The sequence below is a fragment of the Ips typographus genome, linkage group LG1 (genome assembly GCF_016097725.1).
Source record: "Ips typographus isolate SLU linkage group LG1, UJ_Ityp_2.0, whole genome shotgun sequence".
NCBI classification, from domain to species: Eukaryota; Metazoa; Arthropoda; class Insecta; order Coleoptera; family Curculionidae; genus Ips; species Ips typographus.
Window position 1 is genome coordinate 6,062,441 of NC_138422.1, and position 23,190 is coordinate 6,085,630.

The 23,190-nt window shown below is 34.6% G+C and overlaps 2 protein-coding genes across 3 annotated transcripts in view; one reads left to right on the forward strand and one right to left on the reverse strand.

Annotated features, from left to right (window-relative positions):
• Positions 1–2,327: 2,327 nt before the first annotated feature.
• LOC145724972 (uncharacterized) lies at positions 2,328–7,207 on the reverse strand. The gene is made up of 3 exons (XM_081973490.1): positions 6,390–7,207; positions 2,971–3,235; positions 2,328–2,717 (listed from the first exon to the last, which is right to left on the reverse strand). Exons 1-3 carry the CDS (start codon positions 7,185–7,187, stop codon positions 2,527–2,529), a joined length of 1,254 nt encoding a protein of 417 aa, XP_081829616.1. The 5' UTR covers positions 7,188–7,207; the 3' UTR covers positions 2,328–2,526.
• Positions 7,208–14,022: 6,815 nt separating this feature from the next.
• LOC145724991 (protein gooseberry-neuro-like) overlaps positions 14,023–23,190 on the forward strand; it is a 31,437-nt gene continuing 22,269 nt past the window's right edge. Inside the window, exons 1-2 of one of the 2 annotated variants that reach the window (XM_081973509.1) lie at positions 14,023–14,170; positions 19,749–20,062. In XM_081973509.1, the coding sequence (XP_081829635.1) occupies positions 14,131–14,170; positions 19,749–20,062 (354 nt within the window). In that variant the 5' untranslated portion in view covers positions 14,023–14,130. Of the gene's footprint in view, positions 14,171–19,476; positions 19,619–19,748; positions 20,063–23,190 lie in introns of those variants that run through there. The other variant, XM_081973516.1, reaches the window with a different exon arrangement.

The window sequence follows — 23,190 nt, forward strand, 5'->3', positions numbered from 1 at the left end:
ACCTGATAACAGAATGAAAACAAGTTTGTCGCAGTTATAATTTGTAGAGAGATTATAGCAACTTTCAAGAACCAGGAGATTTAGTTTTGTTTGTTTGGAATAATGTGGTAGTTAAATACGTAAAAAAATGAATGAACTTGTTTAAAAACCTCAGATACAGATTTTTAAGGCTAACATTTCATTCAATTAAACTTTGTTTACTTGATAAAATTTATTTACCTTTCTGAATTAAATTTGTAAAGTTCTCAGCAATCGATAATGGTAATTGCGGAAATTTGTTTTTAGATAAGTTCGGTTAGATTATGTGCAGTGAATTCGTTAAATATATCTAATATTGACAAAACTAGCAGGTTTTCAATCAAATAAATCAATCCGATACTAAGTAAAAGCTGTTTGTTCTTCTTCTTCAAGAGCCTATTAGTTCCGAATATTGCTGATTATTGTGTCTTTGACGACTTTGTAAACGGCTGCTCTGAAATGGAATGAACTGAACAGGATGATGATGAGTTCTTCCGGGTCCTCTCTTGCCATAGACCTTTCCTTTTTATAGTGTTTATCACTTCTATTTCTTTGTTTATTCTTCTCAATACAGACTCATTAGACACTCTGTCCACATGAGATCCTTAGAATCCTTCTGTATATCCACATGTCAAATGTTTCAAGTCTTTTTTGGGTCGCCTCCGTTTATCCTGATCATCAACTCTTGCAAGCCAATTAGACTGTCGGCAAATAGTACAGTGTCATCCGCGTATCGAATGATATCGATACGTTCTTAGCAGAATTCCGCAGTTTTGGCCTCCGCGGAGTAAAGAAAAGTTTCCTTAAAGGAGAAATATAAGAAAATGAGCCTCAACATCAACGAGGAAAAAATCAAATACATGCAGATTACTCGCCAACCAACCAGGGACAGAATCGGTCAGAATATAACGATGAACACTTGGATCTGCCATGTGATTAGACACCGACAGCAACGAAGAGATTAATGTCCAAATACACAGTGACAATAGGTGTTTCTTTCGGTGTCAAGAGCTGAAGGTGTACCAGACTGTAATCAAACCGATAATCTGCTGTGTCTGTGAATATCATTTAGCTTCGTCAAGGATCCAAAATTGGAGCAATATCGCATAAGGGCGAATATAGCAAGCCCAGGACCTATACCAAAACCGGATATAGTAATACCAATAAAATACCAGAGAGATGGGCTGGACATGTCCAAAGAGCACCTGACGACCGACTGATCAAGATAGTATGGGAAGGAAATCCAGCAAGAGGGAGACCGCTGGAACCGCTAAGACTCCGCTTTACGTCGTTCGGACAACTGTACTCTCGTGCGGAAAAGTACCACTTTTCGCACTGGTTAGGTTAACTATTTTAGGTGCACGTGGCAAATATATACTTTCTTCTCTTAAAATAGAGTATACTTTTTTTAGCTGATGCCCAGTAAACGCATGTGTCTGGTCTATCTATTCTATGGGCCAATTATATAAAGCTGGTGCCAATCACCCAGATTAGAGAGGTAAAACTAGAGATTAGACGAGTCATAGTCTCTGAAAAATCAGTTCACTTTTAACAGTTGTAAATGAAAATTCCGTCATACAGGCTCTTATGAAAACGTTGCTCATCTGGATTAATACACACAAATTTGCTTCTTTAGGTTCCTTAAGTAAAGGGATAGGTACGATATAAAACGATGTGTTTTTGGTAAAAAACTGGGCTCTATTCTGGTTCAAGGAATGATTCTATAAAATGGCCAATAACAACAGTATACCAGCACATAAGATTACCAAATTCTTGTTCAATAGGCATCACTTCAACTCATTTACAAACAGAGATTACAATCGCTAATAATTTTCTTGTTAGAATATTTTTCATAATTCAGTCAAGTCCTTTAGGAATAATGAAATTTGCGAAAATTGTGAAATCTATGTGCATGCAACATTCTCTTCATTATCTTTTTTCACTCTGTATCAACTTTTCGAATACTTCATGTGCTTTACATTACATGTGTTTACTGTTAAGAGATTATTGATTAGCTTTTATACCGTAAATACTTAATAGGTAATAGCGGTGGGACTTATCTTTATATTATTATATATCTTTATTTCTCAGATACGGAAATGTATGCAGTGGCGTAGCATAATAATGCTACGTGTGTTTTTATTCATGTAGTCTTGTTTATAATTCATAAGAAGTATAAATTTCACAAATTATACGTAAAATAACGTAAACTTTTAATCTTATTGAGCCTAGTTTGGCCAATAATAAGAATTAAGAGAGAAATTGTAAATATCTGTAGTATTCACAGTCATCTTCAATGAATCAAAAAACCAAAGAAAGATTATATTTAAAAACACAGACAGATACTGAAGAAATGTAAAAATTGTTAACAAAAATAAATTCTCACTTAATTTCTTTAAGACATTTTTAAAATACGATTCTGTACCCTGGCGTTTGGCTTCTTTGTTCACTTCCTATTTATCTTAAATATGAACAAATAATCTTGATTTAAAATAAAACAAGCATTTCCTAAAGAATTCCATGTTCTAGAGCGTGCAAACAAATGTCTCTACCCCTCTGTCGAAAACTGGTCCCATTCTGAACTTGCATAGCCTTGCTTCTCCATATTCTTATTCTTTCTTCAGATGATGCTGTTTTGGACATTATGATTTCTTTCATATCTGCCTCGGGGAGTAATTTCTTTACCCAAACGTTTAATCCTGAAAAAGTTTGTACTAATGAATCAATATATAAAATAATTTTTTTAAGTTGCTAAATAACATACTTAAATACGAGTACATACATCAAAACTGATATTCATTAGAATAATGTTTGATAGATCAACGCTTATTATGCCGACTTTAGAAAGGAATCGTTGCAAATTAGCAATAATACACATACAAAACAAAATAAAGTTATTACAGTCAAATTTAATTTAATTAGATTAATCCTTTTATAAGTCAATTAACTCACCCATTATTAAACCTCGTGAAGCATATTTTTTCCAATCCGCTTTCAGCGCTTCAAAAGGATAGATTTTCAGAGGGTCTGCACCTAGTTCCTCTACAAAAGAGGCAAAACTACTATAATACACTTCAAGGTATTCGTTCAGCTTTGCCATTTCCGTTTTTGAGGCACCCGAGTAGAAAATATGTGATAAATCGTTTACCGGACTGCTGACGTAAGCTAACTGGAAGTCGATTAATTTTATTTTGATGTCTTCTACCCCTGCATTTTGCTGAAAAAGAAAGAAGGCATTAAATTGGTTACTGTTCAGGATAAGAAACTTGACATATAAAAATGGCCTGATTGAGTAGGTACATTACTTTAATGCAAAGCCAAAAATTGGTGGCAATTTCCCACAAGCATTCTGAGTGGGCTAAAATTTGTGATATTGGAGATCTGTAGGAATTTGGATTCACCTTTCAACTTTGATTTTGTAATGAGTCAAAATGTCAGCAGACTTGTCTATGCTAACGTAAGCATTTAATTAAACTAAATTATCGATGTGATGAACTAAATACAAAAGGTTACTTATTATTAGATGCTTGTAGAAAATGCATTAGTGTTATATTTAAATTTTTAGCCCTAAATTTTGAAATGTAAGAGTTTTATTTTATTGTACTGTTACAAAGGCTATGACCAACTCAAAATTTCCTGATTTTTTTTCAAAGAACTAGCAGTGTCCATTTCTAAATTTAGGAATAAAAATAATTATTGAAGTAATGTAGTCTCTAGACTTTACTTAAACCTCTCTCTGGTTTTCTGACATTATCTCGCTGATGCGAGATCAATGTTTCTCTGTCCGTTACATGGTTATCCCTATGATCAGTTTCTCTGTTACTACACCTGTATAAAATGGAGATCATAAAACATCGACTCAAAGAACCGCACCGGTTTTATCAAATAAGTATTGTCTAGAATGTTGGAGAGACAATAACCGTTTACTGAACGTTTTCTAAATCGAACACCCTGTATTTTATTGCATTTTGAGAGAGTTCTATTGATAATAAGAAAGATTTTTATAATAATGACGCATTTACGTGCACCATTTTCGTAAAAATGGAGGGAAAAATCGAAAATGTTTACGTTTTAGAAATTTGATAAACTTAATGTATGTACCTATTACACTTGAATCAAAATCGCACTGCACATTCCCATCTTGTTTCAAAAAAAGGACGACAACCTTTACACAAAAATAGCTGAAGAAAGTAAAAACACAATTTTTCTACAGCAACCCAAATAATTGACCTACCATCTGAACTAAGGCTGCAAAAGCCAAAAGACAGAAGTGGGAAATAGCTAAAGAAGTAGTGACACCTGCAAAGATGAGATGGGCCAATATTAACCAATTTCAACCATTCAAAATCACCAGGATATATATAGCCTGGGAATTTGTGCCAAATTTGTGGCTACATGTAAGGGTCTTCCTCAAGTCATACGGACGAATGAGCCTATCTTCTTTTATGCTTAAATTACTGGAGAAGCTATTAGATACGTGTATATCAGGAACAACATCTTACAGGTTTTTCCTCTTAGTGACCAGCAATATTCGTATCAACCAGGAATATTTATCCACTTAGCCACGGATAATTAAAATAGGCTAGTCTCAAAGTAAATAGAGAACAAGGAGACTGCTATAGCCTGAAACCACTATGAGAGCATTAGTAATAAGGGACGGAATCCTACAAGGGGAGGTCCTATTGCCATTACTAAGGACCATACTGGTGGACGATCTGCTAAGAAAGCTGTGGATGGAAGGCTTCTATTGCCTAGGATACGCAGACGTTCTAATGATTATGCATACGAGGCAAATTTGCTAGTAGTCTTTTAGAGGGAAACGAAACTGCACTGAAAACAATGGTGACAAACTGGTGAAAAGATGAAAGACTATCAGTTAATCCAAATAAGACAGTGGTTGTTGAATTCACTAGAAAAAGGGTCCGTACAGGGCTGAAACCATTGAGTAATTTTTGACCAGAAACTTACTTGGAAATTACATGTTCAAAAGGTTCTACTTGAACTGAAGAACTGTGGTTTAAACCCTAAAGTAACACTGTGGCGTCAATATTCTTTAGCTGGGAATGCGGCCTTAGATAGATGGGTCAAGCAAGACTACTGCTTTTTACTCTCTCTTCGCTGTAGACCAAAAAGATAGGTCTGGAAGAGAAAGTCGCTACAAGTCCAGGAATTTTCCCTTTCGGGAAGTTCCCAGAGTTGCATCGGTGTCCTCTGTCCTGGGAAAAGGATGCCCCCGCTGACGGAGGGGCTCTTCTTGTGCTCCATTTCTTCTTTCTTCGTCAGCTCGTCCATCTCTGGTGGTCTTCACAATCTAGTCGATTGTGAGGGTCTGTTGAGAATGCGTTTCCGACTACTTTGCATAACAAACCTAAAAACAATGAGCTTCGCTAAGGGACCACTGTCAAGGCTATGAAGTCTGATAAAAGAGGTAAAGTCCTATCTATTGGACGATAGATCCCGTCGGTCGTGGTGACAATAAGGGAATAGGCCAACTCTCCCAAACTGTAATCTGTAATCTATCTTAGTTTTGTAAAGTATTTGGTAATGCCAATTTAAATTTTAAGCAGATTTGCTTCAAATATTTTAAAATTGACCTAAGGAATATTACAAAAATTATTTTGACATTGATCAAATTTACAGATTTTAGAACGTAACATTTTTCGATTTTTGCTTGCCATTTTTCATAAACTACGCACGCTAGATGTGAATAATTAAAAAATGCAATAAACTCCAGGGTGTTATTTAAAAAATTATTTTAAAATGGGTTTCCATTAGCCTTATATTATACATATTCCAAAAATTGATTTCAATAATGGGATTAATTTTACCAGTGGGGATATTTTTATAGAAAAAAATGTTACGCCAGTGCGACTTCATAAAATGCAAATCAGTTCTGAATTCCTGATTTAATTTGGAAAGAAAGAGCTTTTTTGCTACTTTTCGCTACAACGTTTCATTTTCGAGTAGAAAAATAAAAACTCATGATGCCATAGGCACTCAATAATAAAATATAAAATCTCTACCTATATTATTTGTAAAAGTTTTTATTGAAAAACAAAACTGCACAGCACTGCTTATTTCTTCTTGCGTTTTAATAGGATATTGTTGATCCATTATTTTTAAACTATAAAAATTGCAATTTTTTGGCCAAGTAAACTGATTTCATCTAGGTTAGCTTCCATTGAAACGATTAAATAAAAATTGATTGAAGTTCTGTCATTTATATAGATATTATTTTAAGAATAAATTTATTTGGTAATAAAGGACACTTAACCTTCCAATAGAGTCAATAAATTAGATTAAATTCTTGTAACACTGATATCACAGTTAGTATTCTCCTTATACGAGTATTAATACCTTAAGTTCCTTACCTTGAATTTAAAAAACATGTTTCCAATTAAACAATTACCATGAATAAGACAGGAATAATCCCCATCATAGTCGCGAGCAGTAGGAAACATTTCATTCACATCTTTGACACTTTTCAGTTTATCCACTATTTCATGATCTAATATTTCATCGAAAGCTGCAATGGCCGCCAAATAGGCATCTTCGGTGTTTCGTCCTATTCCTTGAATGTATAGATATTTCAATATGTCAACTAGTTCTGCCGTCATTCTACGAAACTCCTCTGGGTGCTCGTGTTTGTAAACAAAAGATAAGGCGTGAAATCTACCGTACACTTCAAAAATAGACCTCATATATTTCCTGTCAATGTACATTGCTTTTCTTCCTATGGATGCATATTCGGCAGTCATAATGTTTTCCATTATAATAAATTCTTTGTTGTCCTCCATGTGGCCACCGAGATAATTAGGAACGCTATCAAACAAGTGTTTCACTTGTTTGGACCGTTGAAATTCATTTAAAGTAGGAAATATCCTTGAGTAAAAACAAATTTCGTTTCTATACACACTTTCGTAGCTTATGTTAAGCCCATTAGACGGCACCACTTTAACAATGATATGCGTTACTTCTCCTGTATCCTTGTTTGTGAGTTTCCCAGTGAAAAACTCTGCAAACAATCTCACATTATCGTCCTCCAGATTGTCAATGTCCAGTGAGAAATTTTCCCAATTTTTTGGAGAAATGGACGTTATTATTCGATGTAGTTTAACTAGTCGCGAGTCTTCGTTTGTCATTTTTGTATATCCTAACACTTCACACATAAAATATTAACTAGCGACATTAGGTAGACGAAATTTCAATGCTGATAAGGCCAGGTATGAACGGATGAGATAATAAATTGATAATGATGTTAATGAACCAGTGGCGGTTCACATTTATTGGCAATATTCAATACTAAATTCCTATAAATGTTTCAAGAACCATATTTCGTTCAATAAACCCAATCAAATATGTCTGTATATGTTGCACATACTGATTTTAGAGAATACATATAAAACATGTAATAGAAGTTGGCTTCAAATTTCAGCAATTTATGAAAATAGATAAATGTATTTTTTAAAACGCTCTCCTTAAAAGCAGGGTTTTAGTAAAAAAAATTAAAAATCTTGATGTTGACTTAAAAATGTACCTAAAAAACTAAAAAGAAATCTGAGATATCAAAAGGTTATTGACAAACGCGCATGCTCACATTAAATGATCAGCACAGGGCAAGCGCTATGGTGCGTGGAAGCTCCGATGGCAGTCAAAAGCATTAAGGCTTTTCAAGAAGTTTAAATTTAAAATGAGGGAAGAGAGTCACCAAGAGCAAAAATATCCAATTTGGCAGAAACTTGCTAATGTCAACCAGTCTGTCATATTCTATGAACACTTCTCTTAGCACTATTATTTAAGCAACAATGCATTACTTTGTGAAAATTAGGATGACTATGACGTTTGCATGTTATAAACTTCAAATATTCTTGTACTGATGATTTAATTAGGTATTTTTCCACGAAATATTTTGAGTAAAATTTTGTTAACACCACTAAATTTGGTCTAAGTTTTTGGTTCTATAATCATTCCGAGAAATAGCGAGCAAAAACGGGCTTACGCGTAAATAACCGATATTAATTTTCGACTGGCGGCCCATCGCTTCGTTGTCATTAAAAACTTTTTACCGGTCGGCGACACTTTTATAGAATGTTCCCATGAAAATTTTCATTATACTTTTTATAGTTTCAATTGATTCGAATCCTCTACGGATTCCTGATTCGAGAGGCAAACAGACCCGGTAAACTTGCCAATTTTTATGGTCGCACTATGGAATGTCTTAATTTTGTTTTGTTAAAACCATCTAATATTATATTATTTCTCCAAATGTTAGCCTCTGTAAAGAGGAGTACACTGTAAAATGTTCCAAATGTAGTTTAAAAAAAGGCCAAGTGAGATTCAGAAAAGGTCAAGCGTAATTCAGAATAAGGAAATTCAATTACAATATTTACTGCTCACGTCTTTAATTTTGTTTATTAGTTTAATCCTTTAAATTAATTCCTATGTCGGTAACTCGACGGCCTTTTAGCATCCTCTTCTAAAGATTTCCTCCGAGAAGAGATTAAATATGAGTGCCCAAGAGTCCCCAAAGAATGTTTACTGTGTTGAGTTTTTTCGGCTGATTAGAACTTTATCATCCAAACCCCGTATTTCTCAAAATGTCTATCATCTTTTTGTATTTTATTCTATAGAACCCCTTCTGGTAGTCTATCAAACATCACAGTTGATATTCCTACAGCGCTGGAACAATATTTGTAGACAGAAAAGTGCATCTCTTGTACCCATGCCTTTCAGAAATCTAAATTGTGTATGTGACACTCTTTCCTCGCAGATCTTATAAATTCTTCAATAAATGATTTTGATGAACAGCTTTAGCATGTGATTTGTAAGACTAATTCAGTAGTCATTCATCTTTCTGTTTCTTTGGTAACATTACAAATTCAGAGATGTCATTCTTTTGGAATGTTCCTAGTATTGAGGATGTTATTCAAAATGCCAGTCAGGAATGTGATTGTCAAGAAGCCTGAGAGATGTCGAATGTATTCCAACCGACACTTCCCTTAGAGTGCAGCTTTAACTTCCTCTCTCATGATATCAGCTCCGGACTCAGCCTGAATGGGGAGTGAGTCTCCTCTCTCATCAAAAAACAACTGTTTTATACTTCTTCTAAGTTTCTCTAATATCTTCTCTACCCGCAAATAGCTCTTCTGCATCATAATCTATCTGGTTTTGGATGATATGGTCTTCTACGTCATCTCTGAGAGAAGTTCAGGTGTATAGTGGTCTGTCAGGAACTCATAGAAGGTGTTTGGTATTACCATGTCATGTTCGGATGCAAATACACTGAGAGTTTCCCACATTCCGTTTCTTACGCCAAGCCCATGAGGTCCAATGTATTTCCCTTACTTTGCCTTGTCTATTTTGGCATTAAAGTCACCCATTAAGATAAGGATTTCTTTGCTAGGGAGTTTCTTAAATAAATTTTCAATCTGAGAGTCAAATTCTTTTACTTTCTCCTCACTTTGATCAGTGCATATGCCTGATCTCAAGTAACTATAAAAAACCATTTTCAAATATGAGGACATATGAGAATTAACATAGACACTTGGTGTTGAACAATAATTTTACAATGGAATGGTCGTGAATTTATAAAAATGCAAAATTTAATTATTTTTAAAACAAACTTCAAAAAGTTGAACATTAATAGCAAAAATAAAATTAAGTCTTATTGATTCTTAAAATTCTTTAATTACAGTTTCTGTATCTAACAACTATAATTTACACTGATACTGCCACAACGGTATGATGACTCTAAAACATTAAAAAGCGATAAGTGACATCAGAACAATTGCTTAATTTTTTACATTGCAAGCAGAATTAGCAATAACTCGTTTTTATAAAGAAAAGCAGAATAAGATTAAGTGCTCCGTCTACCATATCAAAAATTGCTTGGATAACGAACATTACATCGCGTAGATAGTTTTTTAAGGCATTTTTATGTAAAAGCAACTGCAATAGTGTATAATAGTTTCTTTGAGATGAATGATCAAATGCAATTATGGTCAATTAAAAAAGCTTTCCAATTAACCGACTCACTTGATTTGACATTTCTACTGCTGTTCTTTTATAGGAATTGACAAGAAAATAAGCACTGTATAGAAAAATGTAGTAAACCCACGATACAGCTCTATTTTGTGTATATTTCTTTAGCGATCCCAAGTGGCTGATCAAAATTGAGCGGACGTCAAGTGCTTTTTGTTGACTTTATACACTTTTAAAGGTCCTCGGCGGTAAAACTGCTACTGGATATTTTCAAGGAACTGCATCAAATATAAAGGACAAGTGCACGGTAACTTGTTTACGTTTAGATGAATTGTTCCCCAGGGCTTATATCTCATCATTCAAGCGTGTGTCCATGTTTGAATGACTTTATACAGAAGCGGGTGTATGTGTTATTACTAGAGAAATGTCTCTCTAGGAAAAGTGATCATTTGATTTTAAGTTGAGGTTTGTTATTTACACTAACTATAAAATTGGTGTATAATTTGACAGGTTTTATGAAACTTCAAAAGTACCATTACGATGATTCCTGAGATTAATAACGCAATGACCATAAAATTGGTTTTTATAAAATCTTGGAAAAAGTACACTTTTTTTAATGATTTTTAGAGCAAAAAGTTTTACTTTTGCTGCATCGATCTTTTCATTGAGCAGTTTATTATTTGTTTATTTATTTAAATACAGGACCTACATAACTAAAAGGGTAGCTTAAACATAAAAGTAGACGTCCATCATGTTCTCAAAATGTAGTCATTAAACCCTTTTATAGAAATATATTGTTGGCACTGCAAACTTAACCTAACCTAACCTAACTTAAAAACTACCTAGAACACTTGAGAGCAAATTTTTAAAATATTTTTGAGGCTCCCTAGAATGTTTTAAAAAAAAAAGCATAATTAAGTGTGAGACTGCTAAATATAAAAATTGCTTGACCCAGACAAAAATGAAGTTTCTTTAATAAAAAACGGTAATACAATATTTCCGTTTATTAAGTTACACAAAAACATACAAAAGTTCATATTTCTATGTTTTTTTTTATTGAGTCCAAATTCAATCCTACTACTAGTATACTGCTGTTAAAGCATACATACTATTGTACAAACTATCTAAACTATCTTTTTTAGAGGAAATTGTTTGTGAATGTTTAAGAAACCTTCTTTTAACTAGTTCTAATGCATTTTTCTTACATTTATCGTAAATTGGAGACCATACCAATTAGCAATATTCTAATTTACTACTTACTAGTAACTAATGAACAATAGAGTGTTATTAATGTTGCAATGTTATGAAAAGATTTATACTTTTTATTCTTTCTATCATCTAAAAGCATTAGCATTGCTATCTCAGAACTACACACACCGGCAAAAATTAAAAAACTAAGGATTATTAAAAAAAATTAGAGGAACGGTCAAAATTTAGACTTAGTTAAACATCAATTTCCTCTTCCATCGTTCTTCGATTTTTCAGGAATACATCTGTCTTATTACGATTTTTAAATGGTTTGTCTTTATGTCATATACAGGGACGAAAAGGAAGTAAGGAATTTGCTGTGCTCTTTGAGACACCCTGTGGAGACAACAACTGAGAATTGAAAACTGTTTATAACATCAAATTGTAGCCCGATATTTTCTGAACATTTCCCTTTTTTATTTCCTCTGATACCTCAATTATTAAAGAAAATACAGGGTTTCGAAGAAAATCTGGATAATGATCTTATTTTTACACACCTGTTTTAGAGGTAATCTATTGCCATGGTCTCCTAATCAAATTTGCTATACGTCATTGGTTTTTGTCAAGCAAAAATCAAGACATTCATCATTTTGATTCTTAAAAATCCAACATGGGTGATATGGCTTCTACTGATGTGGCGAAGACTGTAGCGTTGATTGAAATTAGTACAAGTTACAGTGATGTTGCTCACATGTTAGGAAAATCAAAATCTACGATATATCGCAATGTAAGACGTTGGAGACAAAAGAGAGAGTATGTGAGGAGAAGAAGCCCGTCCTTACAAGGCTCGTTGTGTCTCCGACTTTTTGAATGTGGTCGGAATAAGAACAATGGCGAGGCCGGCATGTTCTCCAGACATTAATCCGATTGAACATGTCTGGGACATGTTAGGTAGACGATTAAGGTCCATAACTCCTGCAGGTCAAAATCCCGAACAAGTAGCAGCTGCTCTGGTTGAGATTTGGGACAATCTGCCTCAAGACATGATCGATAATGTCATCACAATCATGAGGAGACGAATGACTGCCGTGATAAAGGCGCGTGGAGGACACACGCGTTACTAAAACAATTTTGAAAATGTTGATTTAAAAATTTTATTACGTCCGTAGATATTCGACAAATACCGAAAAAGTCAAATTTCTATTTTTTTACCACTTTATTGTTGATTATTTTGGAAAATCAATGGCAAACCTTGAAAAACCTTCTGGAGGCACTTTTACATGCTATTTAAGAAAATAATGTTAGTATTTAGCTACAACGTTTTTTTTAGATACTAAAATAAGCTTTCTTCTACAAACAATGCTATATAATTTCCTTCCATAACCTTTCCAAATTTTACTTTTTCAGCTTGTCTTCTCTCGGGATATGGCTCTTGATACAATGTTGTTTCAGTAGTGCATTTTTGTGACTAGCAACCAACACGAAAATCGTGTTAACCATCTTTAATTAGCTGTGTTGTGTACTTTAATTAGCATCGTTAATTTCTTGAAAAAGTATAGAAAAATTGGCTATTTTGGAGTTAAAACTTATTATTTCGAATCTGTTTATGACTAAATTTATGTTTTCCTACATATTAGAGAGAAAAAATGCCTTTTAATTTAACCACTTTCTTTAAGAGATTTGTGAAGTGTGTTCCATTGTTTCGTAAAGTAACTATTATTTAGTAAAACTGGATTTTTGTTTCTTCTTTGTCTAGAAATTGTTTCACCAATTTGTATGATTTTTCCAAAAAATAAATTGATATCCAATACTGAGTTAAAAGCTTTAAAGGAAAATAGAGCATAACCAAAAGCCTCATAATTATAGACGATCGGTTCTAAGTATAAATTTGCATTTTAAACTATTTTGTCGTTGATGTCGTGCATAGCTCGTGGTCGAAGAAATGGTTTTAAGGTCGGGCCTCGGTTTGCGGCACCTCCCATGAAGTGATTGTGCACTCCCATGCGTAACACTCGCTTAACTTACCATGGAGCGAACGTTACGGCACGTTATATGGTTTTAACTTGGTTCTGTAGTCCAGCAAAACAAGATTTTACATTTTGAAGTTCAAACCGCAAAATAGTATCAAATACAAAATGCCCTCATTACACAGAAAAATGTAAATAAAGCCAACCTCGTAAAATGTGCTTTGTGAGAATGAATCTTGTCACGGTTGTAGATAGAATGAAAATATACATTTCTAACTAAGCTAACTTTCTTTTTCATAACCTAAATGTACATGGAACAGTCAGAAAAGATCATTTAAATGTATTTTTTCAATATATGTATGTGAATGAAGTACTTTAATTATTAATGTATGCGTTTCCCAGCATTATTGAATCTGATTACAACTCTTCCCCCTACATTTAATAAAGCTTAACGCCTAATGTTGATTTAGCCAACAAAGGACCAGAAATCAATCTTATCAACCAGCAGCCGTTCTAAAAAGCATACAAAATCCCTAGAACCGATTTAAAAATTTTACTGTCCATAATTCATTTCCACCCTTAATGTTCCACATTCACATCCCCCTAACCCCCTATTAACACATCAAACCGACCGCCATTTTATTAAATTATGCCCCCACCAAACTGTTCAAGCTGCACTACAGTTCAGTACTTCCCAGGTGTGCTTAATACTGCCTCTCTTCATACAATGGGGACACGAGTGAGTATTTTCCGACCAATCCCGTGTCGATAAACTACCAACAGATGGTAATTTGTAGAATTTTTTTTACTTGCTAACGATGAATTATTAAGGAAAAGCTAATTTAGTGTTACCGGTCGCTTTTGCGATAACGAGTGTTTTCGATTTAGTCGACGGATGTTTTGAAAAGATCGTGCGAAATGTGACTGGAATGGTTCGGTTTGGTGGCGGCGACTTGTAAAGTGGTTGGTTGTTAAAATGGATATGAGATCGTTTTTTGGAACTTATCAATTTCAAGGTATTTTGATTTTTTAGATATACTTTATATGTACTTCATTGCATAACTATAAGACAAATCGTATTTTTGTTGAATTATTCTTATTAATTGTGTTTAAGTTGACCAAGCAAAAACTTTCCCAAAAAAAGGTAAAGTTTCCATTTGCCGTCTTTGTCAAGTACCAATTGTAACTTTTGCTTGTCAATTCAGTCAAGAATCACGTTTTTCACTGGCAAATTCAGTTCGAAACTAGTGTTTTTTGTGTCTTGTATCTTGCATCTACCAAAATATATCAAATATAAAGCAGGTAAATCTAGTTTCGGGTATTCCGAATTATTTCTACTTTCAGTTCAATAAGAAACAAAATTTACAAATGTTATAAAGCCAAAAGGGTATTAAATACATTATTTAGTAGATTAGTTTGGATATGAACAATGTTAAATGAGTATGAAAGAGAAATTAAATTACTAACTTGGAATTTTTCCTTGTGAAACGAGTACAAATTCCTGACTTCACACAGTTGAAAGTTCCGAGTTCTGCCTACCCTTTCTAACTCTATTTTCTGAACAGCCAGAGTGAGGACTTTAAATTTTTCGACTGACGACTTCTTTATTTGTCACAAGTAGAGCGAGATAGGGCAAAACGCCTTCCATGTTCCTATCATGACTTTTTGAGGGTATCACCGGTTCAAATTTTAAATTTTGACGCATGTCAAACATTTTAAGACAGTAAAACAATTAACCAAGCTTTGCAATATTACCCTGCAATAGACCATACACAAAAAGTTAAGATAAAAACATACAAACCGTTTTGCTCTATGTGAATCAATTTAACAGCTATGGCACTTGTAAAAATTTCATTTTTCAAATGTCAATGTCCAAAAAAATAGCTGATTAGCTGTATAAATTATGATACATGAGAAATACTTAGAATCGTAAGAAATAGAATATTGTACAACAAGGGTGAATAAGATGTCTCTATCCCAAAAGAACGAAAATTTGAACTAGTTAATCATACGATGGCGATATGGACAATTGTCCTGAGTTTTACAGAGTTTCCTATTTTGTCTACGACTAATTAAAATTGCCAAATTTCGCACAAAATAACACTGAATGTTTGAAATGTTTCCGTGTTTACATTATCACTTTTGACGCAGCCAAAGTTTGACCGGTGTCCCGGATTGTCACCGTCTGACAACTGATAACTTCTTTTAGGTTGAGGTGTTGAATAGATTTGATTCATTGTAAATTGTAAGTTTGTATCATTTGCTATACGTTATGAATACATAATACTTTGGAAACGGTGTAGGTTATAGTGTTCATAACAACCTGAGGGCATTATAGGCGGGCGTTATCATAACGCCCTGCAACCTTTTTTAATATTAGCATGGCTTTTATGGCTACGTATTCCCTACCTAAAGAATGCTCTTGACTTTTTAGGTAATAAACTTTCGTCAGCTTTTGCTGCATTGTCTTTTATATTTTCTAAAATTTCGTCCGACTTTTGCCATTTTCACTGACTGACAGGACTTTACCAATTGGGCGTCATACCCAACAAATGGTGACTCTCAACTTTTATTTGTCTCTCAAAAAAGGTAAACGCTAGAGATTGTAATGGTCACCGTACATCAGTTTGATGTCATATAGTACTTTAAAACTATTTCTAAAGATAATCCACAATCGAATACACCAAAAGCTGGACATGGATATAGACGAAACACAGTTTGGATTCCGTAAATGATAGGGAACACGTGAAACCCTCTTTGCATTTAACGTATTAATCCAGAGATGCTTGGACGTCAACTAGGACATTTACGCATGTTTTATAGATTACAACAAGACCTTCGACAAAGTCCGTCACGATCAATTAATGAAGGTTCCCAAAACGAAACAGATATCGCTTGCCAAACAAATGTCAGAAGAGATCCATATTAAAAGAGGAGTTAGACAAGAGTGTGTACTGTCGCAACGAATACTCTGAGGAGATCCTGAAAAAAGTGCTTGAGAGAGGAATAGCTGGTATTAAGGCCAATGGAACGCCGATTAAAAACATTAGATACGCGGACGATACAGTATATTAGCAGAGAGTCAGAACCTTCAAAGACTAATGAACAAAATATAGTTGAATTCGGTCAGAAATATGGGCTAACAATAAACGTCAAAAAAAGTAAATTTATCAAGATAAACAAAAAGTCAGAACAATAGGGAGAAACTAACAATTAACAACAGGACTCTTGAACTGGGATCTATATAATCTGAGAATCAGAATAGCAAAGTCTTTTCGACTTTGCTTTATGGAATTGGAACCTGGATTCTGAACGCAGCAACTTGAAAGATGCTTGAATTCTTGGGGTGTTTAGTAAAATAACAAAAATCTTATGGACGGAACACGTGAGAAACAACGAATTCATGAGGAGATTGAGCAAGCAGCTGGAGATTGTGGAAACCATCAAAACTAGATAGCTGCAATACCTGGGACACGTCATACGGGGAGAGTTATACCATGCTGCAATTAATTATACAGGGTAGGAATTATACTAGAAAGGAGAAGACTAACATGGCTGTCCAACTGTTCAGAGCAGCTCTGATAAAGACAGAAATAAAGAAATAAGAACATTAATAAAGAGTGCGGCAAAATATACCCACCTATGGAATATGCTATGATTTTGTTAACTGTCAAAAGTGAAGTTTTACATCAAAGTAGAAAGATAGGGAATTTTGTTATGGAGCGTTATTCGGCTCAGCAACGCGCAGAAATTGTCAAATTATATTTTCAAAACTATTCTTCCATAATTTTAACTGAACGCGCTTTAAGAGAGCTTTTAGGAAACAATTCGACATTTAGCAAACACATTTTTGGAAAGTGGCACAGTTAAGGGATGTAAAGTATACTGGAAGACCTCGTTCTGATCGTTCAAATGAGAATATTGAGCTTTTTCGGACTGATTTTAGCGCAGAACCAAAGACTTCCACAAGAAGACGTGCGGCGCAATTAGGGTTATCCGAGCGGACTTTAAGAAGAATTTTGCACTTAGACTTGCATATGTATCCATACAAAATTCAAACACTATTCAGACTACAGCGAAATGATATTGAAGACCCCAATTTTTGGCGAAATTTTATAATAAGCGACGAGGCAAATGTTTGCCTTTCTGGTCGTGTTAACCAACAAAATGATCGGTTTTGGGAAATAGAAAACTGAAAGGTCGTTGTTTGGTGCGCAATATGCTTCGATCGATTCATGGGACTTTTCTTCTTAGAAGATGCCAAAGGCAATGCAGTTACTGTTAATGGAGAACGATATCGAACTGAATTTCTGCAACCACAGTTGGAAGAACTTGGCTTACAAAACTTCTGGTTTCAGCAGGATTGCGCTGCATGTCATACGTCATACAGCTCGTGAAACGGTCGCTCTCAATCTTAATCTCAGAAAAACTTGAGTGGGTAAATTTTTCCGCACCTTAAACATTTAACCAAATAATAAAAATAAAAGTTATTACAAAAATATAGACAGTAAATATTTTACGACTTAATATAATAATATCTTTAATAAATTTGGGTTTTATTGTCACAAATTTAACATGTTGCACTCAAATTTGACATCATAAATAACTTCACTTAAATGAAGAACGCACCAATTTAAAAAGGTGAGAAGAATTTAATGATTAAATAATAACAGGGCCACACAGGGGTAGGCTGGCGAGTAATTTAGTTGGGCCGTGACGAAAGCGGGTTGGCGTTAATTTGTTACGTTTCCGACCCGAGGGCACGTTAATGATGTTTTACGTTTTAATGAGAACATTTACGAATTCTGAAAATCAGGATAATTTTCCGCAATCTACGAAATGTATCGCCAAAGATTCTTCTTTAAATTACTGTTCGTAATTATCTTTTATAACCAAACATTTGAAATAAAACACGTGCGTACATTTTGACTGTTTAAATTAGAATATAACATCTTGGCATATCAAAGTTGGCAGAAACTTATTAGACTTAATGAGTATAATACGTTTTTCTTTCAAGTTTTGTCTCAAAAGCCTTTTCCAGGCTCCCTTCTGATCAGACTTATTAATATCCTCTACTCCAATATTTGTTTTACAGTTCTCCCCTTACTTTAATGCGGTTTCCGAGTATTCGGTAAATGAAATCAAATAAACCGTTTGCGATTTTGTCCTGAGGCCCTTATTTACAACTGCGGAGTTTCATTTTAAGTCCCTAGTTACGACTGAATCGCCCACCCTTAAAACAAATTATTTGAAAATTGATAACTGTTTATCTCTCTCGATTAAAATTCCTTGACGCAAGGGTACAAAGAGGTGCATCATGTGGAAGTGACCACTACCTAGTGAAAGAAAGGATAACGGCAACGACTAAACCAAAAGAAAAACTAAGCAATATCCACCGAAAAGAAGAAACAACAAAAGAGGAAACACCACCAAGATTTAACACAAATAGCTTGGGTAATGAAAGTACACAAATATTATATGAAACCCGACTGCACCAGATACACCAGATAGAAGAATAAAAAATTATATAACACATAACATGTATATTATATACAAATATATAATATGTAAAACATGTATACATTCTGTCGCAGAGGAGGCGCTAGGTCATCAAAAGAAGAGCGGAAAACAACGAAAACCATATTGGTGGGATGACGAGATCGAATACGAAATTGAAGAAAAGCAGAAAAAAATACCACAAATATTTAAGCTCAAAAAACATAGCCGACAAACTGAGATATAAAGAAGCACAAGCGAGAGTACGAAGAAGGATAAGCAATAAGCAGAATGGTCAATGGGAAAGGACATGCTTAAGGCTCAATACATACATAGGAGGTAGGAAAAGCACAGATGAGACAGAATACCAAACGACACAATAAGACATAGCATGGACAAAAAACACGACATTATCGATGACATTAGAATCCAGCAGCTGATATGGCATGGACACGTACAAAGAATGCCACAACACCGAATCCCAAAAAAATCCCAGGTTGAAACCCCCAAGGAAGAAGGAAAAGAGGAAGACCACGCAAGAGCTGGAGAGAGGGAATTGATAGTGAAGTTCGGGAAAGGGGCCTGTAAGATGACATGTGGAGAGATAGAGAGAGGTGGAGATTTGGAATCGGAAGACGTAAAACGTTGTAACCCCGATATATAACTGTTAATAAGACACCAATCTAGAATGGGGGTGGTCCATGATTTTATTTAATTTATATTAAAGCAGAACAATAAAAACTTTACATATCTGGGGAAAGGTCCCTTTGACCCATTCTGAAAATTGCCATCGATGGAGATGCTCAGTTAAAATATTTTCAGAATGGTGACAGTGTGAGGTGTACCTGAAGTAACATGCCAATTTATGTCATTTTCACATAGTGATACTTAGAAAAGACGTATTTTGCTGTTATAGTGCTTACTAGAATGTTTACTGTGACTATCTCGTTTTAACTCCGACAAAACAAGTTAGTTGTTCCTCAATTTTATTCATGAGCACTGCATCTGCAAAGTCTCTATTAGTTTGATATGATAGTTGGAAAATCATCATACCTGTATGAGTGGAAGCATTTTAACTAATAAATGTCATTTCTTTAGGTCAGGGACGAGTAAATCAATTAGGTGGTGTATTCATCAATGGCAGACCTCTGCCTAACCACATTCGACTTAAAATCGTCGAAATGGCAGCGGCAGGCATAAGACCTTGTGCCATATCCAGACAGCTACGAGTTTCGCACGGGTGCGTTTCCAAAATCCTGAATCGTTATCAAGAAACTGGCAGTATTAGACCCGGAGTAATTGGCGGTTCAAAACCCCGAGTAGCAACCAAAGAAGTCGAGGACCGTATCGAGCAGATGAAAAAAGACTCTCCCGGGATATTCTCTTGGGAGATCAGGGAACGACTTATTAAGGTAATGGTGCTAAGGTAAAGTAGTGGTACGACATAACCATGAAGGGCTGAAAGGCATTAAAGCGTGTAATCTGTGCGCCGACCTGATCTCAAAAAATATTATGGGTGGTACCGCATGACACGGTTCACGACACGATGTGTGCCTAACAATACAGATCCATTCGCAAATTATAGGTTTTTGGTACCGGTACGATATCCGCAGCTTTGTTGCCATTTACTTCACTACGTGCTTCTAGAAGACTATACAACAAAATTACGGATTTCGAACAGTACCTGGACTTTCTCTTTATTTTTGGCTTTGGAAACCGCAAACTGAAAATATTTTTAGCCATAATCTGTTGAACGTGTACAATAACGCGAAAACGTAAAGAAAAAACTAATCAGCGGCGTGCATCCACGTAAATATGCGAGATGCCGCCTCCAGGCGCGTTTCAGATCAAATGGTTGGGCGGCACGCGATGAAAGGCGGCCGTCGCCCTGGGTCACGCGTCGCCCTCAAATTAGTCGGTACCGCCACGCACCTGCGACGGTACCGCAGTACCACCGCTGGCCACCAACGACAGATAAGATCAGTGATGACAACGGGGCTCGGGTATTGTTTCCGATCGTGTTATGTAAAATTTTATTACGATTACTTGAGGCTTGAGCGGCAAGGTTTATAACTTGCCTCATCAGACTGGCTGGCTAATGCGTTTATTATCAGAAATTGACCAGCTTTTTTTACAGTTTAATATCTTTATAAGTCTAATACCTACATTACAACAACATATTATTATGGTAGGTTAGTTATTGGAAGTTGTTAGTAGTTATGGTAATCAGAACTTTTTTTTTCGTTTCATAAGGCTTGGACATTCTTATTTCCCATGCAAACAAATGCTTGTACAAGGTATACTTTTGATTTTATCCTGGATGGCTGTAACATTCTAAAAACCTCTGAATTTTGAAGCAGATTGCGGAATAGTACAAAATATTCAAATTTCTTGTTTTTAACCCCCGTATTCTTCAATTTGAATGTTATTCTTAAAAGTATTGGTAACATTTTTTTTACCGAAATTCAGGATCCAATGTCGTCCCAAGAGACGAATTTAGACTCAAAAGTGTCATTTGAGTATACTACAGCTACACCAAAGTCGATCTTTGTAGGTTTTGAGACATAAGAATACAATTAGGCAGAGATTGACCACAAACGATCCCAAGCAGAAAAATTTTACAGTCCTTCAGTATTAATCATTTTAGTTCTAATTTTTCGGTAAAATTATCCAATACTATCATCATCATCAGTCATATCTGTTTTGAGTTTTGAGTTCACTGGTAGGCCTCGTTCCTGCCATTCCAGGATTTTCTTGGACCATCTTCCATCTCTGCGTCCGCAACATCGGTTTTTTTCCCAATTATATGATTTGGAACTCTGTCTTTTAGTAATAAATTTAACATTGTGAAGTAGTAGTCCATGTTCTCACAGAGGTATATTCAAATTAATGAAAAGGAACAATACAAAGCCTTCTCCATAACAAGTTTATTCAACCTCTAATTCGGAGTCGGAAGCCCATCATGGGAAGCTAGAAGAATTAAAATCTACCTAAACTGAATTTTAAAAAGAGAAAACATACCTTATAAGGTTTCTGCGCTATTTGAATTTTGTTTAATACCTTCCTGGTAAGGATCAGTCTTTCTACTAGATATGTTCCGAGAGCACGCACTGACCAAAGAGATTCCTCTTCAGACACATGGGAATATCTGATTTAAAGTCATCCCTCAATTTTCTGTAAGCCGGCCATGTCAGTTCTATTATACGGTGAAATGTTATTGGTCAACACAAGGTTGGTCATGTATTGTGTTTTAAAAAAGTTAATTTTTAGACCCACCAGTTTGCCATCGCAAAAACTATGTCATCTGCAAACCTCAAGTTTGCAGCAGGGCGGTGAATAATTTTGGAGAGATAGTGTCTCGTTGTCTAATATCCTTCTCCAAACGTTCTGACTGCGTTATTAAACATTATTCTGTTGCGTTATTTTACAGAGTGGTCCAGTTTTAAATGTCAATAATTCACCATTCGATAGCCCATCAAAAAATAAGTTGACATACATTATATTGTCATTTCTTGAAAAAATGCTTCCTAAGAAAAAATCAAAGTAAAAAATCAGCTTTTTGTCATAACTGTCGCAATAATTGTTGGCGCAATTTTGATCAAATTTGTCAAAATTCTTTAGTGGCGTAGATACAGGAAGATGGTTTTTATGTTTCCGCCTTATTTTCTACCTCACTGGATATTTTTCAAAAATGACAGCTTTTTTAGTTTTTTTTTTAAATTTCTTGTTCAAGTTGAAAAAGAAAGAATCTCGTATAAAATTCTGATTTAAAAATTCGTTTACGAGATAATTGAGTTATTACGTTCAACGAGACAACTCAACTATAAAAATGGTCCTAGAAACGGAAAATTGACCTAAATTTTTTTTTGCCAATTTTTATACTTTCTGGACTAATTGAAAGACTCACCAGACACCAGTAAATTGACTTTGTAACGGTAAAAATTGACTTCAGAGGCTTAAAAATTGTCTTTGCAATCAGTTTTTAAAGTTTTCAGACAAATTGAGAAAATTTAGTTTTCAAAATTCACTTGTAGACAGCAAAAACTACTTTTTAAAGAATTTTTGATTAGAAATTCACACATTTCACAAAAGTGACATCAGAATCTTAAAATTGGCATTTGAAGTAAATTTTCATAATTTGAAAATAAATTTCAATATTTTAGTTTTGAAAATAGTCCTAAATACAGGATATTGACATTAGGTTCATGAAAATTGACTTGATAACTGACTTTTCAAGTTCTTTTTACTTTGCTGTTCATGTACTTAGAACTGTGGAGTATTTTTAGTGCTTTAACACTGTTTTCAGCTTGGAAAATCGAGTTTTAAGACTATTTTCATGAAGTTTTTGGCATAGCAGACTTTTAAACAATTTTTACATTCTCCATAGGCTTAAAAATGTCATTTCAAGCTTTGTCATTATTACATTTTCTAGACACAGTGCTAAAAATTCGAGCATTTCTTAAAAATTTAGACTGTTTTTAGTGCTTTAAGGTTTTAAGCCTGAAAAATCGAGTTTCAAGACTATCTTTACAAAGTTTTT